Source organism: Platichthys flesus, chromosome 24, assembly GCF_949316205.1.
Source record: "Platichthys flesus chromosome 24, fPlaFle2.1, whole genome shotgun sequence".
Lineage (NCBI taxonomy): Eukaryota > Metazoa > Chordata > Actinopteri > Pleuronectiformes > Pleuronectidae > Platichthys > Platichthys flesus.
In genome coordinates this window covers 11,526,115-11,539,524 of record NC_084968.1, presented here as the reverse complement: position 1 = coordinate 11,539,524, position 13,410 = coordinate 11,526,115, and the positions used below count along the sequence as shown (strand labels likewise).

At 44.2% G+C, this 13,410-nt stretch overlaps 1 protein-coding gene across 2 annotated transcripts in view; it reads left to right on the top strand.

Annotated features, from left to right (window-relative positions):
- The first annotated feature begins 2,429 nt into the window (after nucleotides 1-2,429).
- The window catches only part of stim2b (stromal interaction molecule 2b), a 32,381-nt gene continuing 21,400 nt past the window's right edge, over nucleotides 2,430-13,410 (top strand). For both annotated transcript variants that reach the window (XM_062383675.1, XM_062383674.1), the window contains exon 1: nucleotides 2,430-2,766. In XM_062383675.1, the coding sequence (XP_062239659.1) occupies nucleotides 2,655-2,766 (112 nt within the window). In that variant the 5' untranslated portion in view covers nucleotides 2,430-2,654. The remainder of the gene's footprint in view (nucleotides 2,767-13,410) is intronic.

Here is a 13,410-nt window from a genome sequence, read left to right as displayed (position 1 = left end):
TCCTTTGGCCCCCTTCAAGTCTGTTTCTCCTGAGACAGACTATTACCTGCTGCATGGTTCTGCTCACTCAGCGGTCCCTCCTGGTGGCGGACGCGCTGCATTGCAGGACGATGGACCTTATGTCCATCGACACTCCGAGTCTGGCTGTCGCTGACAGATATCTACTTAAGAAGTGACCTGAATAAGATGTACGATGTTGTGGTGATGTGCTCTCATGACTGGTTATACAAAATGACTCAACGTGTATGAGATTCGGTTTGCAAACCTTATCAAATTTAACAGTATATTGACACAAGTCTGTCCAGGATGCTGAAGTTATAAGGATTGATTACAAATGGAGTTCAGAGTTTTCTATGTTACCTGTATATATTTTAGAAATGTTAATTATCATGCTCTGGAAAAGATAAGATTTAAACCCTTAAGATTAAACTTCCAGAAAATAGTTTAGCTAAAGATTTAAAGTTAATAGCCAGTGCAAATGTATGTTACAGACTTAAAGGTTGAAGCATGCAATGGCCATTTCTTACAGAGGTCTCAGACGAGGAGAGTTTAATGTGCAATAAATCATTTGGTTAATGTTGAGACAGATGTGTGATGTCAATTCAAACTGGATTAAGATCTACTTTAGTGATTTTGGTTTCCTGGTCCTTCTCTTGGAATGGGTTTGCTGTTTTTGTCATTGCTGTGGTCAACACAGGCTCTGTGATAACAATTGAGTTTATATTTTTGAAGATTGATGATTTAAGGATGCCTTACTAAACTGAATGATAATCTGAAAAATTCAATTTTTGGCATCTGGAAAGTCAGATTGTCTGATTAGATGCTTCAGGCTTCTTCAAAAATATCGGTATCAATTTATTAGAGCAGCAAACACATAACAAGACGAATTTTTATCTGAAAAATCAAACCATCCTGCCGTCTGTGGGGTCATTTGTTTGTGTTGGGGCCTTGACCAGATGTTGTTGTTTTCAATATAATCCAGCTGTACATTTTTGCAAGTGAAATTAAAATAATGATTATTATTCACTGTGGTATTTGATATATTATATAAGTAGACTAGTACCATGAATAATAATAAGTACTTGTGAGGATGTGTCATCTTCTCTTTTGAACCGAGGTGTTGTATTAATTATAATAATTCTATTTTTATCATTTATAATAAATGAGTAGTGGGGGTGATGGAGGGGAAATGATTTTTGCTTCCTAAAAAATAAATCATGGCAAACGTCACTTTATTTCCCGCGCTGAGCTTCTTCAAAAGCCGCCGGTGCTGTCCTTAGGCAGCCAATCGGGCGCTGCCATGTTGGGACAGTCCAGCCAATGGGGGCGCTCGAAAAACTTTAATAGGCCGGAGTGAGGAAGTGGAAACAATGGAGCCGGCGTCAGAGACATCAGGAAACAAGAGAGCAACATGGTGAAGCTCATCTGAGGGATTCAAAGTTTAGAGCCTAATTTAAAAAATAAAATAAAAATAGAAAAACCGGAAGGATACACTCGTTATAACAATAATGATGATAATAATAATAATGTAGTAAGTGGGGCTGGTGATTAAAGTACCCCCCCTCTCGTCTCTCCTCCCCGCGCTGTGATGTCAACACCATCACGGCCACCGACTTCCGGCCCCGCTCGGCTTTTCCTTCCCCCGGCTGCCGCTGCATCAGCCGGCGGAGCAGCTGATGTGTCAGGATCGGAGGGGGGGAGCGGAGGGGGGGAGCTCGGCTTTCATACGCGGGGAAGGAGAGGAAGAAAAAACAAAAAAAGAGAGACGACGCGAATAATTAAAATAAAACAAACAACATTTTAGACGAGGATCCCCGGGAGACGGAGGAAGAAGAAGAAAAGAGGAAGAGGAAGAAGAAGCAGAAGCAGAAGCAGAAGAAGAAGCGGACGGTTTTACTCGATGCGACGGGATTTGCTACTTTCGCGTGAAGAGGCGGACCTAGGAGGCTCGGCCACTTCAATATGCTGAGGCTGTCCCCGGTGTTTGTGTACTGTACGTGGAAGTACAAGGACTCCTCCGCGCCCGCGACCCACGGGCCCACGCTACGGATTTAAACCCCCAACACCTCGGCTCTACCCCCCGCAGCGGAAGGAGAAGAAGAAGAAGAAGCGTCCCCGCTGGTTCTCCCTTCAGCTCCGCATCTGGTGTTTTTGTTTTGGACCGGGAGGGGGATTCCTCCAGACCGGAGGCTGCATGTGCGTTGCTCGCTCTCTTACCGCCAGCCCGCCGGTTCTCCTTACGGGGGTATTTTATTTTGGAAAACTAGCACTCGCCGTTCATGGAGGACTCGCCATGACCCACTATTCCTTCTTCCACGCTCCCGTCAGGTTCCGCGGACGGTGCCCGGTTTTCAGCCGCTAGCCGGTGCCGGTCTGCGAGAGAGGGAGAGGGGGGGTGGGTGGGGGGGAGGTGGGGGAAGTTGGTGCATTTCCCTGGTGTCTCTCTCTCTTCTTTTTTTGTTTTGCTTGTGACACCACTTAAAAAAGAAAACAGACTTCTATCTCTTATTTCTTTTTTCATTCATTAGTAATTTATTCTTTATTATTATTTTTTTAATTATTTTTTTTTTGGAGGGGGTTGGTGAACCAACAACCCACCCACCTACCCACACTCCCACGGATACACGACACCCACTAAAACCAGGTCGGTCACCATGAGGTGCATCCTCCCGGCGCTGCTGGATGTGTTGCTACGTGGACTCGTCATCTATGCGGTACTCGGCTGCTCTTCCTCCAGCGGGCTGCCCGGTGCTGCAGCCGTAGCAGGTAAGAAAGGCGCCGAGGATACAAGTGGCCACGGATTCATTCATATTTCAACGCATGCACGCATCGCCCCCCCCCCCCCCCCCTCTTCTCCTACGTGGAGGATTTCTCGGGGAAAGCCGAGGAAAACCCCCATTCACCCAGCAGAAGGGATGATGTGGGGGGTAATAGAAAGTGATTCATGTTAATGTCGTAAGTCACCCCTTGTGTGTGTGTTTTTTTTTTTTCGTTTTATTCCTCCCCTCCCCTTGCCTCACCTCTGTACATTGCCGTGAGGGGGGGGGGGGGATGCATGACATGACAGGAATGCAAACGGCATTTCACTGTCACGGTGCTCGGACGCCGACGCGAATTGACCGTGGGGCTCGTGGGTTTGTTTGCAGGACTCGTGCATCCTCCCACAAGCAACATGACATTTTTATTTGTTTTTTACCTTACACGTCCCTCGAATGCGTCTGTGTTTGCATTGTGTGAGGACTCATGCTGATTAGTCAGAAGGCCAAAGGTCACCCCCCCCCCCCACACTCTCTCCCCATGAAATTACACTATTGACGATGTCCATCTGTTTTTAACCAGCCAGTATGGATTTCCCGATTCCTCTTAACAGGCTCCTGGCAGGTAGCTTAATTGACCGTTTCGATAAAGGCCCATGTGTGAAGGATGTGAAACTGGAAATCATTCTATTGTTTAATCTGTGTGGTTGTTTGTTTAACGGGGACTTTTGCAGTTCAATCTTGGGAGGTTGAAGACAGAAGAAGCCGCAGTCAATTTTGTTTTTAATTCAAATTTGACCTCGTATTTCTGATATAGCTGATGCCATACTTTGGGGAAAACAGCTGCTTTGACCTCCGAGACTGAGTCAGATATATTGTGAAATGTCCAAGTTTTCACACAGTTTCTTTTGAGTTGCATTCATCCTCTCGGAGGATAGTTTTCTCCCTGTCCCACCAACACACACTGTGTAATGCAGGGTCCCCACAGACGTCTGGATAATGTCAAACAATACTTAAGGCATCTGTAATAAGTGGCGGATGTGAAACTGGAGAGGATCTTGGCTGAAGTATTTTGACAACCTCGCGTGGAGTTGTTTATTTTCCTGCTTTAAACCATTTTCTCCGTTTCAAGTACCTGACAACTTGTTGTGCGTTTGGGGTTTAAAGGAATAGTTCTTGTCTTGTACAGCAGTGAATTGTTGTTGTTGCACTTGTGTTGATTAGTGAGCTTTTGTGGAGTCGTCTTGTCGGCCGTTTCTGTATTTGGAGTCTTCCGGCTATGTTTCCAGAGAACTGTTCGTGGGTTGTTGTAGCTTCATTGGATTAAAGTCATCGTCTAACTCTTGGCAAATGCATCAAATACGCTTTAAACTCAATCCAGTGTAGACAGAGGCTCAACTCAAGGTCAATGTTCATGGCTTACTGCTGCATTTCATGGTCTTCATCAGAGGATGAAGGTGGCTCATTCTTCCTTTTAAGAAGGCTGAGTAGACCTGAACAGAGATTGGGGTTTGGACCCTGCCCGACATATATAATCATCTGTTACCACATTATAAAAAAGCTTTTAGCAACAGATCTTCCCGACATCGGAGCAAACTCCCACCTGCTGATGAAAGAAAGCCATGAAATGCTGCCTGAAAGCTCCAGAATATATTTATTCGAATCCAAATGGTTGTGACATTTGCGGGAGTGCTGGCGAAACGTACCTGCAGCAGATCTCCTTCCCCCTACAGGCCCATTATCAAGGATGAATTAAAAACAAGGCGACACAGCTACGAACGTTATCATTCTTCTTGTTTCTATTTTTAAAGTAAAATCCCCATAAGCTTAATTAAAAAAGCTAATTTAAGCAGCTTCGGGTTTTTCATTCACTCTTTTGCACTTTGCACAAATACGCAACGAGCTCTGTTTTGGGACAGAACACACGGTGCTGCAGCTGAGGACACATAAAAACACCTCGTAAATAGAAGCCCCGTGGTCTCATCTATATATTTATGTTCATCCAACACATGCACCGTCGCTGGAGGAAGTAATAAACCCTCTTCCCAGACAGCAGTTAAGCATTCATGACTGTGTCTGCTAACAAGTGTTAAGCAGCTCCCGAAAATAAACCGCGGGTAAACAGTGTATTGATTAATAAGGCAAAAGCACACTTGCCCTTTTCCACAACAGCCGTATCGGTACAAGGCGGGCCGAGGGACCACGTCGGCCCGCTCTGCCCACGAAACAATGAAGGGTAGTGCACACAGAGATAGTGGTGACTTAATACTGTGTCAGTAAACATGACCGCAGCATTACCCATTTCCCTGCCAGCTCCCTGGAAAGGTCAGCTGCCTTTTTCACTGGCACCGGATCAGGCGAGGAAAACACAGTGCGTCTGTTAGCTCCAGTGCATGCACTGTCTCCTTCGGGGGATGAACCACTGCTTGAGTGACTCGTGAATTTGTGTTTGTGTTGCTACGATGCATTTACTTCTGCATGTTTCCTTGTCGCCCTGTTTCCTAGTTTTTTTCCCAATGGCTCAGCTGCTTTGTATCATTCTTGTAAAAAAAATGTTTACCAGTCACTTGTTTGAGCTGCGGCCTCCCAGTAGAGAGAGCTTGTCTTTGCTGAAGCCAGCCGGCCGGTGTGGTGGCGGCACATGTGGGGATGAGGGAAGAGGGCTGGGTTCACACAACAGGGAGTGTTATCACCCTTCAGTCCCCATGGGCATCAGGAGATAACCGGACAATAAGATGGACGAGCCAGCGGCGGAGTCAGAGGTTCCCCGAGTTATTAAGTGTTCTGCTGCCCAGACACTGAACTCTTGGCCTCGAGAGTAGGCTCACACTTTTTTCATGGTGTTATCCGAAGTCTTCTTGGTCGTGGTCTAGATGCACTCGTCTAGGTGTGATCTCTGTGGCCTTGAGCCGGACAAAACCCTCCTTACTTACTTTGTGGACTGCTTGTTTTCTGATTCTCAAAACTAAAGCACCATTGCACAGTTAAATTGCAAAAACCTTAATTGATATAGTTTAAACTGTAGAGGCTGTGGTGTTATGACGTCACAGAGTTCGTTCTCTGACTTTGTCGCTCGACAGTAGCATAGCATTTTAGCTTAAACAGTAGTTTAGCATGTAGCACTATCAGTGATCCACACTGTAAGCTGTTCAGAAAGAGATGGATAATGTCGCTCTAAGAATATGATAGTGAAGCGCTCTCTAATGGATTTTTGAACAGCAAGTAGATTTGCATAGGCACTCACACAAGTAGCTTGGGTCATGACTGGTATCGCCTCGTACGTTCAGCTGTAATAAAGCATTATAAGTTGGTGTCCAGGCCGGTGCTGTTGAAAAGGTTGAGGGTTCAAAGCTGTGGGCCACCTGAGCATGCTGTGTGCGGTCAGGGGCGGAGACTGGAGGGGGTGAGGTTTAACATTTAGTGAATCGGGGGCTTCAAAAGAGAATATCTGAGTTAAAGAGGGGCTGGGATTTAGTTTGTGAAGAGGATGTTGTCAGTTGTCATCGGTAGCTTTGTTCCTACTAGCTTTGGATATATAAAGCACGATAAACATTTTTATTTAAACCCTTTATATGGTTAATTTTAAATTCAACCACAGTCAGCTGAGATTGACATATTTTTGTCCTTGGGATCTTCCGCCCTATGTGGATAAAGACAAACCTGAATCAGGATCTAGTTGATGCTGGTGCCAAAGATATGCATCATGTGATATGAAGGCGTCCGTGCACAGTTGTTTTAGTTTTGGCATTTAAATTGATTTAGCAGTGAGTTAAAATAACAAGTCACTCCGGTTTCTCTTCACATTAAGAAACACAGTTTCCTCGTTGTCGAACCTTTTCATCTGAGCTGATTCCTCGTTTAATGCAACTCCACTTGCATGTGGCAAGTCAAAAATCATGAGCCCAATTCAGAGTATGAACAACAGGAAGTATAAATCATCTCTCTTCACCTTCAGTGTGGCAACGGGCAGATAGGCACAACCTGCGGAGAATAAATAAGAGAGGGAGCGGGGTGTTTGTGAAGGTCGTCGGATGAGTGGCAATGTGAACGTGGTCTTCCCCCTGTTTTAATTGTGTTGTGTATTTAAATTGTTTGGCATTACAACAAACAAAGCCCTTCCCTCTGTCTGCCGAGGACATCTCGTTCTCTGCTGGATGATAGTCGTCTCAGATACAGAGCGGCCCCCTCATTTCGCGCATGCTTCATTTAACTCATAGATGCACAGACTCGGCCACTGTAGCTGGAATCACAGATTCAATTGTCCTAAAGGAAAACACGATTTAGATGTTTGTCTCATGACCTATAACTCTGCTGGTCAATTTTCTGAATGTCACCGTGTTTATACAGTCAAATCAGAGGTGACTATGGATATTTCAAAGCAGGGTGAATGAATTATTAAGGAATTTGTTTGGAAAGGGGGTTGAATATTTGCGTATCTCTCTCTCTCTCCAGCGCTTGCTTAAGTAATGCTTCAAGCACATGGATTTGCATTTTGCGAAACCTCCTTCGCTGCTGGCCCTGCTCAGGCAAACTAACACACACACACACACACACACACACACACACACACACATACACACACGTTTGAGGAAAGACAGAGTTATTTTATTTGCTGTGTTGCAGGTGCCTCAGAGCAAGTTCTAGGTTCACTAGTGGTGCCCGAGTGTCACTGTGAACGTGGAGCGAGTCACCGTGTCCTGGTTCTGTGGTTACACAGCTCGACGGGCAAAGTCATTTCCTTTCCCTGACGAGGACAGACTGTTCTGAAGGGTTCCGCGTGCGCCAAGGAAATAATGAAATAAAAACACAACTCTGTGCCTCAGACGTCGAACCAAGCACCTCACCCTGCGAGAGTGGACTGAAATACACTCAGAATTGAATGATAATTTTGTCATTTAAAGCTGCACCAATACATGTTTTAATATTAACCAGGTAAAATATGAAAGAGGCTGCTTTTGAGGAAATATCTGATAAAATGCTCTTTTGCTGTACCATCTTTAATCTCATTGTTTTGGTTTGACTATCCCTTATAACTGTGCAGCACCAAATTGTTTTTACAATGTTCGAGTTTTGGAGTTAACAGTTTATGAAAAAAATCCATCTCTTGCAAAAAAAATCCATCTGTCAAGAGAGCTTGGATCCAGTAACGCATTATTAACCACAATGCCACTGAGGAGAGAGAGAGCTCGCCTTCGCCAAGTCCCAGTCATCTTAAATTCAATCAAGCTACATCAAATTACACACACTCATAGATATCAGTCCCCTATATGTGCCTGATTTTCTATTTTTTAATTTAGACCCATGAATTATTCCTGTGAGGATCTTGTGATTTCTGATGAACAAATTGACGGAATCTGCCTCTTTGTCCAGATTCAAGCCAAAATGTAATGGTTGCTTTCCTGGCCCATATTTCATCTCTGTGATTTTTGGAAATCCGTTAAGCAGCGTTTGTGTGACGCAGCTGACAATCAAAGGTACATGGTAAAGACATAACCTTCACGGCTGAGGTAGTAACCTCAAATGAAAAAGCTGCTGTCTCATCGCCGCTCTGTCGCCGCTCAGTCGCCGCTCAGTCGCTCCAGAAGTGGACAGCTGCTGCCCCTCTCAATCCGGGGGCTTTAGAACTGTGATCCAGCCTAATGAGATCCGTCACCAAACACACCGACCCCTCCGTGTATTTATAAAGCTGCTGGTGATATTTTCCATGTACATTTTCCATCATAGTCCCTGTTGTGGTACCCGACACTGACATTGACACAGCGGTTGAGACTGGTCCTTAGGATTTCGGAGGTCTGTCACTGGGGAGACGATGGGGCTTTATTTAATGGTTTACTGGTTTACTGCCCCCACAGGCACCAGCTGTTGCGCTTGCACAATGACAACACAGTTCGTGAATCTGAATATTGACACTTGACAGACCTGATTCCCTGGCATGTAGGGATGGTTGAGTTACAAAGCCCAATTGAGGAACTGTTCCTGGTTGGATTGTGTTTAACTAAAGGAGCTGTTTGAGGCTTTCTCAGGTTTGATTTCCTCTTGTGTGTTTCATACTTTTTTGTACACAAACAGAATACACAGCTCTTGAATCTCCTGAAACTTCTCGTTAGTTGTCCTTGATGTCATGAGATATCACGATGCCCCAACATTTGCATGATGCACGCATAGCATCATGCTCCCAAACAAATTCCTGTAAAAATTTGAGCGAAGGCCATAATTTCCCACACTGGTGGAATCAGTGGACCAATAACAACAGAGCGGGCCAACTGGCCAATCAGAAAGCCGAAAGGGGGCCTTAAAGAGACAGGGGTTGAGGTTAAGTCTGATACAACACTCAAACTGTATTTATTAAAAGGTGCAGTGTTCAACTTTAACTGTGTGGAGTGTCTGATGATAATTTTGTGCACCATGTGTGAATATGTCTTATTATATCATACTCCATATTGTTCTTCCCCCGAGGACATTTTTTTCCATAAAAAAATCAATAACTTACACGTCGTGCTGAAACAAATACTTATTTTACATTCTTGCATTTCTAACAGATACACACCAGTGACAAGCGGGCAACACTAGCAAGGGTAAGCTGCATCATTCATGCAGAAAGCTCCTGAGTGGGAGATGTAGGTCACTGTACTCAGCTGTGTTTCCTGCTGCGAGTGGCCTACAGTAGCAGAGCTGTCTGCCCTTACCCAGCCTGGGGGGGGGCTATTGTCCTCCACACTTTAAGGTGTTGATCCTCCCCAGCTGGCAGCGCACGGGGCCGTTGGTTTGATGAGCCCCTTCGTGACACATAATCTCCACTGCATGGCCGCTTTAGGCGGAAAAGAGCACAAAATGTACAAAGATTTACATACACAAACACATTGTAAGTCCAAGTTCCTTCTTTCAATCTCACTTCCTGCGTCTTAAGCCGTTCTCGCTATGTTGAACACGGTTGTTTATGAACAACTATTCTCAGTTTGTTAATCGGCCGATATCACTTGTGCTTCCAGGAAAATCTCATTGACCCTTCTCCCCGTTTTCTGACATCCTCTCCACCTCTAGATCAAATGATTTAATCGCCGAATGACTTTTAGTTTATCCTCAAAACACCAAAAAACTAAATCCTCTGTTTCCACTTAACACGTGTTCAGAATAAAAGGTTGATGGGGTTCACGGTTTAAGTCCTTTTATTAGGGTGGTATCCTGCTGTGATAATACTTGTCACCTTAACACAGGAAGAAGGCAATGCCATGCCCTTCATAGCAGCCTAGAACTGTCGCCAAGGCCTCCTTGTATCGCCTGTCATTGCCCCCCCGATCAAACATACCCACTGGAGCATTAGCTCTGTGCTGCAAGTTAAATGTTAAAATGGTTCATTCTACCTGTCTGGTACATTTGAATGTTTAGGTGAACCGATTTCCAGTTTAAGTACTGAGCAATACGCCATGAGTTGTTATGTCTACAGATGATTCTGTGTTCAGATTAAGGCACATGGGTCTATATATATTTTTCTAGAAAGGGTCAAAGTTAGATATTGGACGTGGGGAGCCGACCCCTCTAATTTCAGGGACTTTCCCCCCCACTGGCATTGGTCACGTGACGTGGCGGCCTGGGCGAGAGGGGCAAGGAGCGGTGTGGATTTCTGTGGTATGCTGTCTCCTCTCTCTCTCTCTCTCGTCTCTCTGTCTCCACGCTCGCTCGTGCTCTGACCCGTTCTCGTAGCAAACTTGTTTAAAAGTAATTTACAACTAATTTGAGCGGGCACCAAGAATAACAGAGACTCAGACGCAAATGAGATTTAACCGGTGACACACTAGATGCCTGTGAGAATATGATGATTCTGGACTGGACTTAAAGCAGTTATTGATATCTTTAGCTTCACACCGGGGGGGAAATAGGTGGATGTCATGTGGAATGGGTGAAGCAGTTGAAGTGTTGGTGTGTTGACTAGGTGGTAAACAGGTGGGGGATCTCAGGAGCCACTTGGCCTTGCCTTTGTCTGATCCAGAATGGACCCAGTTTGTATTACACTCTTCAAAGGGCCTGGTAATAGAATTGACTTTCATTTGCTTTCTTCTCCGTCTGGTTGATGGAGACACTTTGTGCTTTTCAGTGAGTTTCTTTTTTTATAACTTTGCAGAACTCACACAAAAGATATGAAACACATAATAAGAGAGAGGAGCTGAAAAAGCACAATATGTCCTTGTCTTCAGCATGCTTACTTGCCTCGTGCGGGGAAACTGGTCTGTTTCCATTTTTCTGACTAATACTTTGTTATTGAAGTGTTTGACTCATTCTTAGCTTTCACACCAACGTCCATATTTAGGAGCGGAATTCTAAATAAACATCAGAATCCTGTCGAGCAGGAAAGAACGAGATGGGAAGCTGGAGGAGAGCCGAAACCGCTGGCAGGAACAAAACCTCCGACAGAGACATCCCCAATGCGTAAATTCAAATGAAGTGACAGAAGTGTCCGGGACCATTTAGTTAACTTTTTCTAGTCCTAAAAAACGAAACTGAAAATGCATGTCCTTGCCTGCTTTATATGCAAAACCTTGTAGGTGTACAGGAAGCAATACAAGTTTTCACATGCTGTTCTCCGACTTCCTTTTATTCACAAAAAAGTAAATTTTTCGTTTCATCTTTTTTCATTCCAAGGCCATGCAGAGGTCTGAGCTGTGGAGATTTGACAGTGTGGATGTTTACAAGTCACACACGTCTTCAGCAGTACTTTGAGAATGTAATATCAAAGAGGATGTTAACGTGCACAGGATGTACCTGCTTATTTTGACGGTGCTCATATTCTCCCTTCAAGGTTTTCTATAGCTGCTAATGAGCACAGGCTTGTTTTTTAAAGATTGTCACTTGAATATGATCCTTAACATTTGAAAAATATAGTATGGAAGCAAACATTAAGCCAGTTTTTTAAATTAAACCTCTACGAACTGGTAATCTTGACGTTTACATTTCTGAAATGTCTTTGAAAATCATTTGTCTAAATATTTATATTCTGAATTTCCTTTTAAAGCAGATAACTCATGGAATCTGTAATTGTAGGAAATAATAATATAAAGTGTAAATGCATTTAAAATTTGTGGTATGAAAATGTCCACTTTCAGTATTTAGTCCTAAATTCAAACGTTCAGTTTCTTGTTAGATTAAATTTACTGTGTCTGTTATTTGCTTCCATCAACATCTGGTTTCTGTTTGTTTTTTTGTTTGTTTACCATTTTGTTTTTAATCTGTAGGCCAATTTGAAAGAACCTCAGAGAACATTGGGTAATATTCTCAAACAATGAGAACTCAGGGGTCCGGTGGGAAAGTCTTAACCCTTCGGCTTTCCTTCCCCGAGGCCGTGTGTCGCAGGCAGGAACTCTAAATCCTAGTTGTGGTTGTTCAATCTGTATCTCCTGTCCACATAGTGTGCATTAATAGATTCAAAACAATTAACCATGCTTTGTAATCACTGCAAATCGTCCACCGGTGGTATAAGTTCAACTGATCCCATAATGAAACGTGGTTCATGCATAATGACTTCTCATCCCACTCTATTAACTGGTAAAGCTTGGCCATGATGTGAGTTCTGTCTCACTCCAGCCATCTGACCCTCAGACCTCAGTCTCTGTGTCTATAGACATAATATCCATTAACCTTATATCCAGAAGAGCATGTCAGAGGCCGGGCTAATTAAACCAGCGCTCGGCCCTTTCCTTGTCTCCTCATCCTCCCTGTCCTCTTCACCTCGGGTCGGGGGCGCGCACATCACCACATCTCGTGTCCGGGGCTGTTATTGAAACATTCCTGGGACGCCCGGGAGCAAGGAGCGTCTCCTTTTCTGGAAGTTTTTATATCAGACTCGGTGGGTCTTGCTCTACTTGTCCCTCCACCCCCCACCATCCCCCTGTAGTAGCCCTATCTTCTTGTGGTTTAAGCAGAGGATTTCTGATGCCCATTAAGGTGTTTCAGTGGAAATGAATGGATTCATCAGGTCACAGACAAACGGCTGCATGTCCCTGTATTTAATTGAATTAACGACAGCAGAGCAGCTTCACCTGGTCTCTGTTTGAACTGTTTTCTCTGCAGTTTAAACCCAAATTTGGAAATTTCCCACAAAAACACTAAAAGCTTTGTTTACATTCAGTGTTTGATCTGGTCCATAAAGCTACTAGAGGTCGAAAACTCCACATCAACAACAACAACAACAACAACAGTTTCCTTCCCTCACTTGAGTTGCTTCAGCTGATCCAGCTCCACCTTCCACCTGTGTTGTTTGCATAATCTATTGTTCCCGTGGCTCATTAGATTCAAGAAATTGCAACAAAGGTTAATCCAGTTCAGGGTGGATCAGGTTCAGTTGAGACATGTTCACGTGTGGAATCTGGACCCATGTGGCTCAATGTGCTCTGCAGGACTTAGTGTTTCACTCGTTGACTCTGATTCATGTTCGTAGAGGTTTAACAAAGGTTTAGGCTAATGTTGTTATTATGTAACTGTGCTGGTACGTTTTGATTTGAGATGAATTCCCATTCTTCCACCGTGCCCTGTGGAGTTAGAAATCTCACCCGTCAGCATAGCAGCAGCTCAAGTGTTACAAAAATGTCAAAGCCTGGCAAAGAACTCAGGCTTTATGTTTCAAAGGCTTCAGGCCAGAGGAACAACTTAACAGTGCTGGACA